The 15,285-nt window shown below is 36.9% G+C and overlaps 1 protein-coding gene across 1 annotated transcript in view; it reads left to right on the top strand.

Annotated features, from left to right (window-relative positions):
• Window positions 1-15,285, top strand: part of adam19a (ADAM metallopeptidase domain 19a) — a 101,999-nt gene that overhangs the window by 49,362 nt on the left and 37,352 nt on the right. Inside the window, exons 4-5 of the mRNA XM_079866760.1 lie at window positions 7,707-7,782; window positions 13,755-13,831. Of these exons, the coding sequence (XP_079722886.1) occupies window positions 7,707-7,782; window positions 13,755-13,831 (153 nt within the window). The remainder of the gene's footprint in view (window positions 1-7,706; window positions 7,783-13,754; window positions 13,832-15,285) is intronic.

Genomic DNA, 15,285 nt, shown 5'->3' with positions numbered 1-15,285 from the left:
CTGTAACTGCATTGAAAAGCACTGTTTACACAAAGTAAAGAATTATGTTGTAAATTCATCCACGAAGTTCATCCACCTACAAGTATTCTCACTTAATGAAATCATCAAACAACTTTATATTTCAAGAAATAAACAGGTTTTTACTTCATTTGTGTAAGTGGAAAAGCACAGGATTCATATTTAAACTGAGGGGCAAATTATATTCTTTGGTACCCAATATTATGCCTACAGTGCTGTTGATAGAGCTTAACTTGTTTTGAACCCGGAACATTCCTTTAACTCAGATATACAGGTAAAAACATTACTGACTATTGCCTCTCATGCTAAACTGATTACACCTCTAGCAAACACAGCTGTTTATTGCCCATAATGCTCTGAGTAACAAAGCTTACCTGTCTAAGAACAACTACATAATTTCATTCTGGGGATTTTAAACATCAAAGTAAGTGAAAGTTTTCTGAACACGAATGCACAAAAAACACTGAAGTATTGGTGTGCAAAGTCTAAGTGAGCTGTTTATGTCACAGAGCTTTAGCCTGAAGGTTCTTTTAATAGTTACCAGCATTTGGCCAGTTAAAATAGGCGTTAGATCAACACGTACACTGTAATTCCCAACATATACTAAAACAATGTGACTCATGCCTTGTTGATCACATTAACTTTGTGTCCCCCCCCCCCACCCTCCGAACCCTCAAATGTTTGCCACTGTGTCTGCATGGCTAAGCGTGGAAGAGGTAATGAGTGTGATTTTGAGTGGTTAGTGTTTTTGTGTGGATGTGAGCTTTGCTAATAGGCAGGTTTGTTTTGTCTGTTGACTGTAATACAGAAAGAGAGTGCATTTCTCACTATGCTGTAAAAAGTGTTTACCTTTTAAATGGTGGTAATTCAAAGTACAGGGTGACTGACCAAAGGAAAAGTTCAGTACACTGAGGGTTTTTGGCATTTATGAAGCGCTTTTCAATAGCTATAGAGTTATTATGGCTGGAGTTTGGGGAATTGGGGACTCATAAAGTCTGAAAATCATAGAGGTAATTTATGAAAGCGCAGATAATGGTGCTCTCTCAGTAATAATACACAAATCAAACTGCCAGCTGTGTTCTCTCATTGAAATGTTATGGACACACACACACACACAGAACAATCTCCTCCATCTCAGCAGCAGTCTCCCCACCAACTGTAGATTGAAAATGTGCTATCATTTCATTCTTGTTGGATGCGAAAGGTCATCACTCTGATTCGCTGCATGTTTCAAGATTTTTTTCATTTCCTAGCCCATTCCTCGCTCCTCAGCAGCTCTTTCCAAAATGGTTGTCCTTATGATTCACCTCTACTGTTTTGGTGGTATTGCCATGTTAGAGTTTCACCTCTTTTAAAAGCACAAAAACCAAGAAGCAATATAATTCCAAAAGCGATATTGAAGTCAGATCTGCTGAGAATAAAGAATGTCTCACACAGACGTTTCTCAAGGTTAGTCTGTCCACTTCACTACGGCTTCTATAGGTTGCCTGTCATGTAAGTTGCCTGAAAAGTATTGCCTGTCTTAAAGGGATAGTTCACTTTGAAATTAAATTTTGGTATGTTTTAGCTTACCAGAAGGGCATCCAAGATGTAGGTGTCTTTTTTTCCGCAGTAGTTTCAATTTTGATATTTTTAGGTCAAACCGTCCTTGTCTGACAGTCATATCATGCAGGTCTATGGTCACGGTCTCAAAGAGCATGCACAGAGTCCAAATTAAAACAATTCCCCATCGTCCAAATTAAACAATTCCCCATAAATATATAAATATATAAATATAAATATATAAATATAAATACTGTTCGTTTTCTCACACAGACCTGCATGATATGACTGTCAGACAAGAACGGTTTGACCTAAAAATATCAAAATTGAAACTACTGCGGAAAAAAAGACACCTACATCTTGGATGCCCTTCAGGTAAGCTAAAACATACCAAAATTTAATTTCAAAGTGAACTATCCCTTTAATGTCAGAACTATAATTAAAAAACATTAATTGTACTGAAGTGGGTTCTCAGTGTTGAAGTGTATTTTCATTTCAGTATTCAGATACTTTCTCTAATCTCAGTTTATGCAGAGATAATTTACTCTAAACTATTCATCCCATTCAACCCATTCAAGTGTAAATGCATTGCATATTCTCATTGTTTGAATGATAATATGCTGCATGTGCTGTGGATCGCAATTGTTCTCCATCTCCATCTCCAATTTGAACAACTTGACTTTACGGTTATAAATGTTGTAGTGTCCCTCTGCATGTGTGTGTGAGCGTGTTTTTATGTGTGCATGCCCTGATGGATAGACTAGATTACAGAGTCAGTCCTCACATCCTGCACACTCCCAGCTCTAATCACAGCCTCCCTCTCTGACGGGATCACGGCTCTGACCACCCGCCCTTTTCAAAGGCACACAATAACACTCCAGCTGAAGCCTGGCCTCTTATCAGCCAGATACTGTATTTTACGAGAGGATGGTGTGATGAAGAAAGATTCACTTCTGGAAGGAATGATGGGATAGAGTAGGATTGATGGCTGAGATAATATATATATATATATATATATATATATATATATATATATATATATATATATATATATATATATATATATTTCTCTCTCTCATTCAGCCAGTGCTTTGAAGCATGTGAGGCCTTTACGGAAAAAAGACATCTGCAGTCTGAGTGGAATCATATTAACAGGTTTTTAGTGATTCAGAGGGACTATGATTAAAATGATGTTCACATGAACACACATATTATGGGAACGTACTGGTCACTGGAGAATATTTGGTATCAGTCTATACATACATAGCCTACTAGGGGTGTAACTGTTCTCGGTAAAAAAACCCTAACCGTACCGTTCTCCACCCACGGTTCAGCACGCACTTGAACGCGGTTCATCTGAGGGTACGTTTACATGGCAACAATATGCTTAAAATGGAGAAGTTTTTCCTTTGAGTTTCCTTACAGACGACACCGTTGTCAAAACGATCCCTATTCACACGGATCCACGAAAACGACTAAAAACGCTGTATTCTGTTGCCAGGCCATTAGATGACGATGAAACACTATAGATTTTTTTTTTTTTTTTTTTTTTTTTTATTGAAACAAATGAATCAAATCACTGATTTCAGCATACAACAAGAATGCTTCATAGGACAGATATCACATATCCTCAAACAAATTAACAAGTCAAAAAAAAAAAAAAAAAGAAACAACAACAACAACAAGAGAGAGGAAAAAAAAACAAATCTGGAATGATAAAGAAAAAACACAAGCTAAATATTTTCTTCCTTTTTCCTATTGACACATTCAAGATTCATAGAATTTGGTAAACATAGTGGGGACATTACAATATAAAGAATTCCTCCATAAAGTTTAACAAAATTTCATTTTTCATCAAATTTCAATAATACATGAATTCTTTTTAATGAACTTTAATGACTTCTTCAGCGATTCCATCTCTATTAAGAATAAATTACATTTAGGTATGCATTTTGCAAATGTTTGTTTATGGATAGACGTTCACCACATATTCAAACATTTTGCTTCTGTGTGTGAAAGAGCATACAGTATAACATCTTTTAGAGATAATTTATAATTCACCTTTCTTGGGGCAAAAAGAAAAGAACTAACATCAGACCAACATTTTAAAGATAAATCACAGTTGTAAAACAGATGAGCCAAGTCTTCCTCATGTACAGTACAAAAAGAACATTGTCGATGTCCATGAATTTTGATAACGAAGCTTTACATGGGCAGATTTTGTGAAGTATTTTAAAATGTACCTCTAACTTTATTCAACATGCATACAAAATTGATATGAATTTAACCATGCCTCTTTCCAATGAATATCAGCAATTTGTGCATTCCAAAAAAAAATTCCCTTTAGGAGAGATTTTATGATTGGATTGAAAAATGAATCTGATATGTTTATTATTACAGGAATGAGAAAATAGTTTGATACCATCAACTATTAAAGGTGCTATATGAAGTTTTCTACTAAAATGAATCCTTTTTTTATTGCCTGTGTGTGAAGGGGTTGTAATCTCACATTAAAATTATCCAGTTTGCGGGTTTTGCTATTACCTCGGAAAGCAAGTATTCTTATTTTTATGTGAAGGTGCCGGGTCGGATTTACCGCGAAATCCAGTGACGTGACCTGCATGCGCGCTCCCGAGCCTCTCGCCTCGTCTACTGACTTTGCACTCAACAGCGACGACACTGCAACTTATGACATGGACTTATGACTTATGCAACTTATTACATGTCTGATAACACTAAGAAACGACCTGCTCCCAGCACAACACAGACTCCAACACAAACTCCACATATTGATAAAAAACTAAAAAAAAGTTTTTTTTCTGCTGAAGCTCGTAAGGCCAGACGTGAATTGGATCAACTTCGGACGAAAACGCGGATCAACATCGGCAGGGCATTTGAATCATGGAGAAACCTTATCTACAAACCTAGAATGTACACCTGAAGAAAATGTGCTAGGGTTCCATACTTATCATGGTACGAGCATGGAACATTAGTTTAACGTCAAGCTGATAAAAGATGATAAAAGTAGCCTATATTATTGTAACTTTGCAGTGGGAGTTTACATGAGTTTCCAGCATGTTGTGTGATGCTTTCTCCGGTGTGTTGCCTCTCAGTCTGGCCGGTACCCAAAGTGCTCGCTCATGAGTTCGAGCACTCGCACTCGCACTCGTACTCTCTCACTCGCACTTGCTTGTTAACTTATTGATTGCAATTTGAAACATCACCGCTAGAGGCCGCTGAAAACTACATATAGCCCCTTTAACTCAGGAAATTTCCTTTCGTAACTTCCAAAAGTAAGGTGACTTTTCATCAAAAGTTTCAACCCATTTAGATTGAACACGTAATACACATGTGCATGACGTCATAGTTTTTGCAGATTTGCGTTTTTTGTTGTTTACACGGAGACCGGTTTCAAAAACTTGCACTTTGAAACCTGTTTTCAAAAGTTTGCGTTTTCAGGCACACCAAAAAAGCTGTTTTCGTGTAAATGAACAGCCAAAGTGCATAAAAAGTCTTCTGTTTTTAGTTGAAAACAGTGTTGTGTAAACAGCCCCTTAATCTGACCACACATCTATTATATGGTTAATTGAAAATAACAACGCGTAAAAGTGAAAACAGACTTGCAAATTTTGCTAAAACATGTTTCAGGGTTTTTTGGGGGTTCCCAATACATTACAACAGCGATGATAAAACATAAAAAAAGGTCAAAAGAGTCGCTTTTTGTAAACTTTATTCAATGTGAGTGCCGTATGCTCGAATATGACCAGTCATTTACGCCGTCATCACCTGTATGTTGATGCGCAGATGAGACCTGAACAGCAAACAGAAGACGCGAAAGTCAGAAGACGCGAATGAGAACTTGCGCAAACTCAGACTCAAACTCAAATATTGAGTCCTCTTTCAAGTCAACATGGCCGTCTTGGTCAGTATCCTAGCAGACATAGTCGGTTACGTCTTAAGTGAATGAAACAGTCGTGGCATGAGTTATCTTTATCAGTGTACTGGATCCGTGCATTGTGTCTTAAAGTGACAGCAAGCTAATATTCCTGCTGTCTGTGTTTTTTAATTTTTATCAAACAACAAAAGACAAGGAAAACATTCAGTGCTCTAGATTGAATAGCTTTTGCAACTTTAATAAGGATTAATCTTTAATTTTTTTATATGCAATGTTATTTTACAATTTCTGTACCTAAAAATTAATGTTAGATCTTTACCTGAAAAACTTGAAAAGCATGTTTATTTTATTTGTATCTTTGCTCTATTGTATTTATTTGTGCTGTTGCTTGTAGTTATTGTCATGTTTATGTTCAATTAGTGTCACCTTCATGGACTTTTATTTTGTTTGTCTTCAGTCACGTTTCCTTTGTTCTATTTTCCCACTACTCATCAGTCACCATAGACACTAATCCTCCCCCACAGCTGCTCATCATTTAGTTTGTTATCTCTGTGTATTTAGTTCCTCTGTTTACAGTATTTAGTGTTGGTTGTTGTTTGTTAGCAGTACACACTGTTACACCAGTTTGTCTTTAGATTTATTTAACTACGTTGATAATTTGATCCTATCTTCATCTTCATCCTCATCCTCATCTTTATCTTGTGACAGTAACAGTATATTAATTGTTCATATTTTCTTTATTTTTATTTGACAGTAGTCCTTTTTTTCCTGAACATAACACATACCGAATCGTACAGAAACCGTGACCCTAAAACCGTGATGCAAACTGGACCATGAGCAATTTGAACTGTTGCACCCTTTATATATATATATATATATAATAGCACATCACAAATTTTGTTTTCCTGGCTTTCTGATTATGTACTTGTTTGATTCTATGATTATCCGCTGTGTCTCGTCTAGTTCTCAGTGTATATATACTCCCTGTTTGGTTATGTGTGTAAGATGATTGTGTATTCTCCTGGTTAATTAAACACTCCTTGAATGTTGCATCTGCATCAATTGTATTGAATTGCGACAACACCACACATTACATTGATTAATTCCTGTTGATTAATTTACCAAACTTTTGAATGTGATGTATTGAAAATTAAATTTGCCTAAATTTTACATTTTGATTACCTGTTGTCTCATAATGGTCCCTTACAGTAAACATAAATAATTTCAAACTGTTAAATATATCCTTAAGCAAATTTCAAAATGAATATATATTTTTATACTGTACATTATAATTTTGTGATTCCTAAATGCACTTTTAGTATTGGAAATAATTAAAATGTTTAGTGACCTAGAGCAAGGTTTCCCAAACTTTCCCAAAGACAAGTATAATCTATCTCAAGACCCACCAAAATATTTAAGATTAGAAAACAATTGACATTACTTTAAAGCTACACTGTGTAGGATTTTCTCCCATCTAGCGGTGAAATTGTTTATGACTCCCAACTGAATATTACTTTCTAGCCCCTCCCATTCCAAGGGCATTTTAACTCCTACGGTGGCCGTATTATTTCAAATCTGCCGGCAGTCGCGAGTAATCTCCCCCTCGCATTCGTCACGGTGCCACTGAGTGTAAAAACGCGAAAAGCGAAGCTTGAATTTCCAGGTATGTCCCTCTTTGGCTAATGTATTTTCAAGATGGAGGCACAACATGGCTGCCGCCATTCGAGCGGCTCGCTCGTATGTATTATAAATGGCAGATTCTTCGCTTACGAGAATACTTGATTAGTTGGTAGAAGTAATTACACATGAATGAGCACATATACTTTTGAAAGAACAAAGTGTTTTTTGCTAAGAATCAACTTAAAAAAAAATTACACAGTGTAGCTTTAAGCTTAATCTTAATCAATAGTTGGATATGACGAGTATTTCATAATAATAATATATTTTTTAATAGTACAAAAAAAAATCAATAGCCTACTAATATTTACATTTTAATTTCTTCACTTACAGACATTAAAGGTTATATTAAATACTGTATGTCCATAAAACTTGAAACACACTCACTCCGGTCCGGATATGAACTGTAATCCACGCTGCGGGTGTTGTTAATCGCGGTGTTCAGCGCAGAAAACACTCTCATGCTTGAAGACAAAGTATTGCTGTGGAATTGGCAAAAACCTCCACCAAATGTGTATGTGTGTCTGTAGTGATATCACAGTGACAGCTTGTTTATTCATTTTGTCTCTCTTAGGGAGCTCCTGGGTCACGACTTCACTGAAACTCACTATGAGAATGGCCTCCCCGTCACCAAAACCAGCAAGCACACTGTAAGCAGGACTGAGACCTCTGTATGTGTTTATGTGTGTGCCTCTTTATCTCTGCATCTCTGTTCCTCTCTCTCTCTGTCTCTGCTTCTCTCAGTTCCCAGACTTCCCAGTTTCAGTGTGCATTATTTTTGACTCATAAAGCTTCATTTATTTTGTTGTAAATGTTGTATTAGTGCTATCAATTAAACAGATTAATTTATTGTGATTAACTATATAAAAAAAGCACAAAAATTGTCCTCAGGCAAACTTGATTGCAAGAGAGATGACTGTGGCATATTGGCCAGTGGTTTATATTCAATGATTATGGATGATTATTCAATGATCAACTAAAATTGTATTTACTTCTTAAAACACTTTTTGTAATTCATTCGATCCTTTCTCTATTCATTGTTTTAATCTGCCGCAATAATTGAATTTCTTCAAGTGAATTATCTTCACTTGGCACTCAAATGTTTCCGTCTGATTATTTGCATTAACTTGGATTATTTAATGAGCACATGATGTAATGAGCCATATATCATTTAATGAGCAGTCAAATAAATAAAACGATTGACAGCTCTAATTTGTAAATAATTTGCTTAGAAGTGTATCTCACAAAAACAAATCTCAGTCATATTTTATCCCGAAATAAAAAAAGATGAAATTTTTTCGCATTGGGACATCATTGTCATGACAATTTAACACATTGTCCTTCAATATTTTCATTAATGCATTTTACTTTTGATGTGATGTAAAAACTATTTTATTGTTGTTGTGTTCAGTGTTGGGGGTAATGCATTACAAGTAACTAAAGCAACGCATTACTTTTAAATTTAGTTACTTTTAACTTTTTTTTTAGTTACTTTTTCAAATAAGTAACTCAAGTTGCTTTGTTTTCCCATTTATTGACTGACACTTCTTCTGTCCCATATTGAGAGAAATCGTGAATGAGTGCAGAAGTGTTGTGTGCGCTGTGTAAACATGATGGTTATTGTAGTCTTAGACTAAATGTGAACATGCATTTACTCATCTCACCTGCACAAAAACAGATTCAGTATTCCTCAAAATGAATAAGAATAGTGAAATGCAATCTCAGAATACTACACAAACCTGTAATAATAAATAATTAATGATGTTAAATTACACAAATATACTTTATGTATTTAATCTCACTTTATTAACCAATGTCTTTGCTGCTGACACTCAATGTTCCAGTTCAGCCATACCAATAAGCAAACATGACTTTAGATAAACATCACATTTGTGTTGAATTTTTTTGTTTTTATTGCACCCTTCGAAGGCCGCATTCGAAGGCTAATTGCGTCACCGCAAATTGCGTCACACACAAAGAAAATGGTGGGTGGTAGTTCTGTGGTGGCCGAGGAATTCACATATAAACGTAATTATTGTGTTTTAATTTACACAAATAGCTAGTGAAACAAGTGTTAAAAGCCAGTGGTCTTTCTTAAAAAACTTAAACTAAAAATGTTACCACTGCGCAGCTTCATTTGTTAGGTGGTCTGAGGCTAAACTTCTTGTTTTGTTTTAGGGAGCAAAGAGCAGACCACCAAGTTAATTAAAATGAGGGCTGACAACGACCATTTATTTACCGGGGCCAAAAACTCGGGCGTTGAAGCATGTCAAAATCCAATAAAAACTCATAAAAGCAAATAAAAAAATAGACTTTTCTGCCTCCATTTCTTTTTTGAAAATCCCCTTACAAATGTCCGTTGTCAGCTGTTACAAAGCTGCTAGGCCATTTAACGACGGTTCAGTGTTGCTAAGTCTGGAACTGAACTGTGATTCCGCTACTTTTGATTAGCAATTGGGTGGGTTTTGTTGTGCAGACCTGCCAACCCTGGTCCTCGGTTCGACCTTCGTGCAGCCTCCGAATTGGGACACAGCTAGGGTGCTTCTCAAACGGAAGGGTGCATCCTACTGAGGCTGTGTCCTTCCTAGTCCAGTCCTTCGGTGGCTTGTAGGCTATTAAACGCTAGAATGAGACGGTATAGGAGGTGTGCATGTCTACGTCATAAATGTTCCGCCTTGCTGTCACCACACAAAAATACTATTTAAAATTTGTATTACAAATCTTTATATTAACTGGCTTCCTGCAGTGAATGACAACCGTGTGGTTTCCCAGTGGCTTACATTATTGACAGTTTAGTGTTAAAGGAGAACTTCGGTCAATTTTAACATTGAGCTCATTTTTTTGTACATTTGGAGTGCTGTCAATACAGAGAACAACGACAAAAATCGGTGTTGCCTACACCGAGTTATTCTATTTTTAAAATTTGCACCCTGTTGACTTCAATGGGGCAAGTACTAAACCTGCTTTTAGCCTCTTAACATCCTTGATGTGTCATTACAAGTGCACAGGTCATGTGAGTGATTCCTTCGGAGTGAACGCGGGTCAATCTGACTGCAGTAGATGTGAAAGATATTAATAAAAATTATATTTATTTAGCCAGCGCTCATACCTGTATTTACATCCTGTTTTCGGTCAAAGTCCATAGTAATCGATTGTCGAGTTCACGCGCATGATCATAGGTACTTAACCAATGCGCGTGAACTCGACAATCGATTACTATGGACTTCGACTGAAAACAGGATGTAAATACAGGTATGAGCGCTGGCTGAATAAACATCATTTTTATTAATATCTTTCACATCTACTGCAGTCAGATTGACCCGTGTTCACTCCGAAGGAATCACTCACATGACCTGTGCACTTGTAATGACACATCAAGGATGTTAAGAGGCTAAAAGCAGGTTTAGTACTTGCCCCATTGAAGTCAACAGGGTGCAAATTTTAAAAAGAGTATAACACGGTGTAGGCAACACCGATTTTTGTTGTTGTTCTCTGTACTGACAGCACTCCAAATGTACAAAAAAATGAGCTCAATGTTAAAATTGACCGGAGTTCTCCTTTAAGTGATAAATTTACAGCAAAACAAAAGATAACATCTATACTTTCATGTTCGAAAACATTATTTCTCTCTTACAATTCATAACAAACTCAGACGAGCTCAGTTTTCCAACTCGTTTTCTGTCAGTTTATTCCCATGAATTTGAATATGTGCAAAGAATTGTGGGTGATTTAAGGCCGCGAATGATACATCCGATGCGTCCTTCAAAACAGGCCGAATGAAGGATGCGAAACGAAGGCTGCCTTCCAATGATCCTTCGAACTGAGATGGCCTTCAGCAACGTTTCGTGGCAGCCGAGATTTGCAACCTTCGTAGGATGCAGCCGTCCGTTTGAGAAACACCACTATAGAGTGTTAAACGTCCTATTCTTCTGCAATCCAGAATGTCAGCACAGCTGAAAGGTTTGCTTGAGCTGCGCCCTCTACTGTACAGGTGTGAATTTGCATTTCCTTCAGCCTGAGGATTAGTCATTTCACTTTTCGTTATTAAAAAACAAACACGCAAGCTCAGTCCAGATAAGAAAAAGTAACGCAAAAGTAACATAACACATTACTTTCCATAAAAAGTAACTAAGTAATGCTGTTTGTGCTTACATTATATTTTTACTGCATACAATTCTGTAATATAGTACTTTTATTTCAGATCAACCATCATTGGTGTGCCATAGTAAATCTTATTAGCAAAACTCTAATGTGATACTACATGATCAGGCCTGTGAAAACATACCTGAACACTCATATCACAAATAAAACAGCCTTATACAATGTAGCCAGTAAATAGTCTAAAGTTGCCAGTAGGGATATTTTTTTGTTATGAATAATTCTTTCCTTATTTTTGATTCCTGCAAAACATTCAGTTAACGGGCAAAAAAGACTCTGGAGATTCCATCACGGTATATTTTAGCTGCAGAAGGCAGATTTCATACGGATAATTTATTGCTAACTCTTGCAGAAAGTTGTGAAAACTTGTCACTTATGTTCTTCCGTTGAATGTGGTTGAGGTGTGAAGTGCCGGGTTCAATCAAGGCCGAGAGCGACTTGATATCAAAAAAGTGTGACTCGAAATATAGGACAAAATTGCTCGATTTTTCACGCTGTCTGTTCGTTGCAAAACAGTCTTGTTTTGCTGCACGCATCTCTAAAATCCGACTTATTGATCAGCCAGAAAAGGATACAAAACCACAAGCGGATTTCTTCAGCCGTAAACTGCCTTTCCAGACTGTTATGAAGGATCCCAGATCAACTTGCTGTCCCTGCACAAGCTCTGAGATTTGTAATTGGGTTTTCATCACTTGACAAGGGTTGATGGGAGTGAAGTCACACCCCTGATTATTTTTGAGCCCTTTTAACAGCTTCCAGATGCCCCCTCGAGTGAGCAGCACAGGATGGGCGTACAGCTCGCCACTGGGCTCTAACACACAAAGAGCTTTTCAAGGGAATGAGCAGATCGCTTTAGGTAGCGCAGAGATCACAGCACCCTACTCTGTTGTGATAGATGTGGTAATTCAATCTATAGAAAATCACAGAGGATTTATTTTTCTTTTTGTCTTTCTTTTGACTATGAGTGTCTGAAAAGCAAAATATGACACAGGGGACTGATGCCTAAGCCTGCTGGTTAGCTGTGCATTGCAATCAGGTTGAAATTTTTCCCCTTTAGTAAGCACACACACACACACACTCACATACTCACAAACAGAGGTTTAATTAGCGTTGTATTTATAACTTCATAAAAAAAGTAATTAAGCAAACCTTAGTCCTATCAAATCAAAGAAAATCAAATATTCATGAGTCCTGCAGCGGAAGATTAAACTGTCAGTGCGCAGGCTTCACATTATAGCAAATCAGTTTTATGTCTTAGTTCCAGTTATTGGAAATGAAAATATTCCCTATGATGGCATGGCATTATGATATGGAATGGATCTGTGAATAAATGGTGCGCAAGCTGCAATTTTGATTTACTGACAACAGAGACAAAGAGGAAACTGACAGGAAGAGGAAGTTCTGCTGTCGATTTCACAACACGCGCGCGCGCACACACACACACAATAAAAGACACATATATAGTTTGTGTGTGCGCGTGTTGTGTGTATGCATATTGCAATACATAATAATGTATGCAAATTATATATATTAGGCTATATATATAAAATTCTCCTAAACTGAAATATTTGCATTTTTACTATGAAATCAATAACAGCTAGAACATAGTCTATTATTATTTTATTCCCACACTGCACTGTGTTATAATAGTGGTCAATCTATAATGTCAATAAACATTTTAGATAAAACTAATTTAATAAAATGTATAAAAGAAAACAAAAAAGCATTAAAAGGACAAATAAATGGTTGAAAACTGCATAATTAATTGTATAAAAATATAGATGTACTGCATCTGCCATATTGTCGTATGACTTACTGCAGTCAGTTGCATCACTTCACTGCCTTTCACAAATCCTGATGTGCACTTCGGATCTTCGGCAGAGGCACTAGGTCATCTTTTTGCTTACTGCTCTTTTCAGACATACTACTTTTTGACATACTATATAGTAAGGAAGTAGGTATTTTCAGTCTCAGAGATTGTCAAGTGTCGTCTTCAGAGACCGTTGATTTGTGTGCCTGTCATGCTTAACCATCTCTCTTTTGCTTCCTGTCTTCAAATAAATGAACTAATTTCACGGTCTGACCATTCATATAAGCCTTTTGAATAGCTGAAAGAATATCACTTATACATAGTTTGGATCAGTTTCAGCACAGTTAAATGGAGCGATTCTTTTCCAAATGTTAGCAGCGAACTCCTGAGGGAAGTTTTCCAGGGCTGCAATCAAAAAGAGGCAGACTAATTAAGTCCAATAAACCTGAAAGCCAAAAATGTAACAAATGTAATTGTGATTTACAGATGTAGTCTCTTTTTACTACTAATTAGATAGATGTTCCATTAACTCGGTTTTGCCCATTTTATGAACAACATTAACTCCGCAGCCTGTCTGTTGAGCGAACTGCTGCCTTTCATATCGTTTATCCCTGTCCTCCCTCCAGTAATCTCTTTCTCTCCTTCCATCTCCAGGATCATTGCTTCTATCACGGGAGGGTCAGGGGTCATGCCGACTCTTGGGTCGCTCTGAGCACATGTTTGGGAATGAGGTATGTCATGTCTGGCATAATTGGATTCTCTTGGTTCACCACAAACACAATACATTCAATTCATTCGGTCACATGTCTCCGGAAGGCTAAATGCCACACGGCTCAGTGTGATCTTGAGCATTCTGCGAGCATTATATTGTATGACTGTTTTGTTGTTGTTTTTCAGTTAGTAGTGTGAATGAGACTTTGTGAGCAAGTGTTTTGCATGGGAGTGTGAAAGTTCAAAATGCTCTATAGAGAGCGAGCAAATCTTCTTGTTACCCTTCATTTGTGCTTGCAAAAAGTCGGTAATTTTTAATTTAGCACATGCAGCACAATTTTGTGTGCTTCATTTGTGAAGAGAGGCAGTGTTTTGGCCAGGTTATTGAATAAAAGCACTGATGACTAATGCTGTTGGTCTACCAGAATGTTAATAGTTTGTTGTGCTCAGTCAGTCCTCATTCAGCACTGAAAGCTTCCTCTCTATGTATAAACAATATTCACAAACAGCCTTGAAACTACATCTGCCTCTGTCTGTTCCAGTTCATTTTAAACCTAATGCCTAGATATATAAACCAAACCTATCTGTCTTTGAAAGATACAAAAGCAAAGCACTAACCAGGTTGCTAAGGTTTTGTTGTGGTACTAAATAAAGGGTCATACTATACACATATGTATTGTACTGGTGGGCTTTGACAAAGAGAGCATGAAGGTCATGTGTAACATGTAGATTTTACAAACAATTTAAATACTTTTAGATATTTTTGGCTACATACTTGTGACTAGATGGGAAATTAAACTGCAGTTTACTGTGTGAGATCAGAGAGCAGCAGCCAAGATAGTTGTGGGATGAATCAACATTCCCTTAAGTGTGTTTGCTTGACTCTATGAGAGCAGTCGCTCCTTTGACACACAGAGTTTGTTGTATACGTTTATTCGACGAGCCAGTTTAATGAAGAAGAAAAACCAGTGTTATTAAGGGCAAAGCCTTGGAGAGTCTATCTCTAGATATTGCCAAAGGTCTTGAATTTCTTATGAAGACGGATCAAGTCATTGAACAGCTGTTGCAAGATTTTGCAAGAGCAAACGTAATTAGCACTGCATGTTTTGTCAAGACGACTCTTGGGTTTCTTTACCTTTAGCTCATTGGAGGTTTTGTGTTGATGTGCGCCATAGTCTGCAGTTAACAGAGACAACAGTCCATTTGAAAATTTGACAGCGATGTAGCTGATTGTTTTATTTTTTGTATTAAATATTTATTTTATTTTTTATTGTTTCATGAATATCATTACGTTTATGCCAAGGCAAATCAAATCACTGCCAAATTTGCCTACAGTTTTGGTGTCAGGAACCATTATAACGCCACACCCAGAGTCATTTCTGCTTCCCTGTTGTCAGCTTGGGGAAAATGACAATCCTCATTTTGAAGATAATAGTTGGATGCCCTGGGGCGTAAACAAATGGTTTTGCGACTA

The sequence above is a fragment of the Squalius cephalus genome (genome assembly GCF_949319135.1).
Source record: "Squalius cephalus genome assembly, chromosome: 3".
Lineage (NCBI taxonomy): Eukaryota > Metazoa > Chordata > Actinopteri > Cypriniformes > Leuciscidae > Squalius > Squalius cephalus.
Note: the sequence above shows the minus strand (reverse complement) of the source record. Positions and strands in the feature narration are given on the sequence as shown.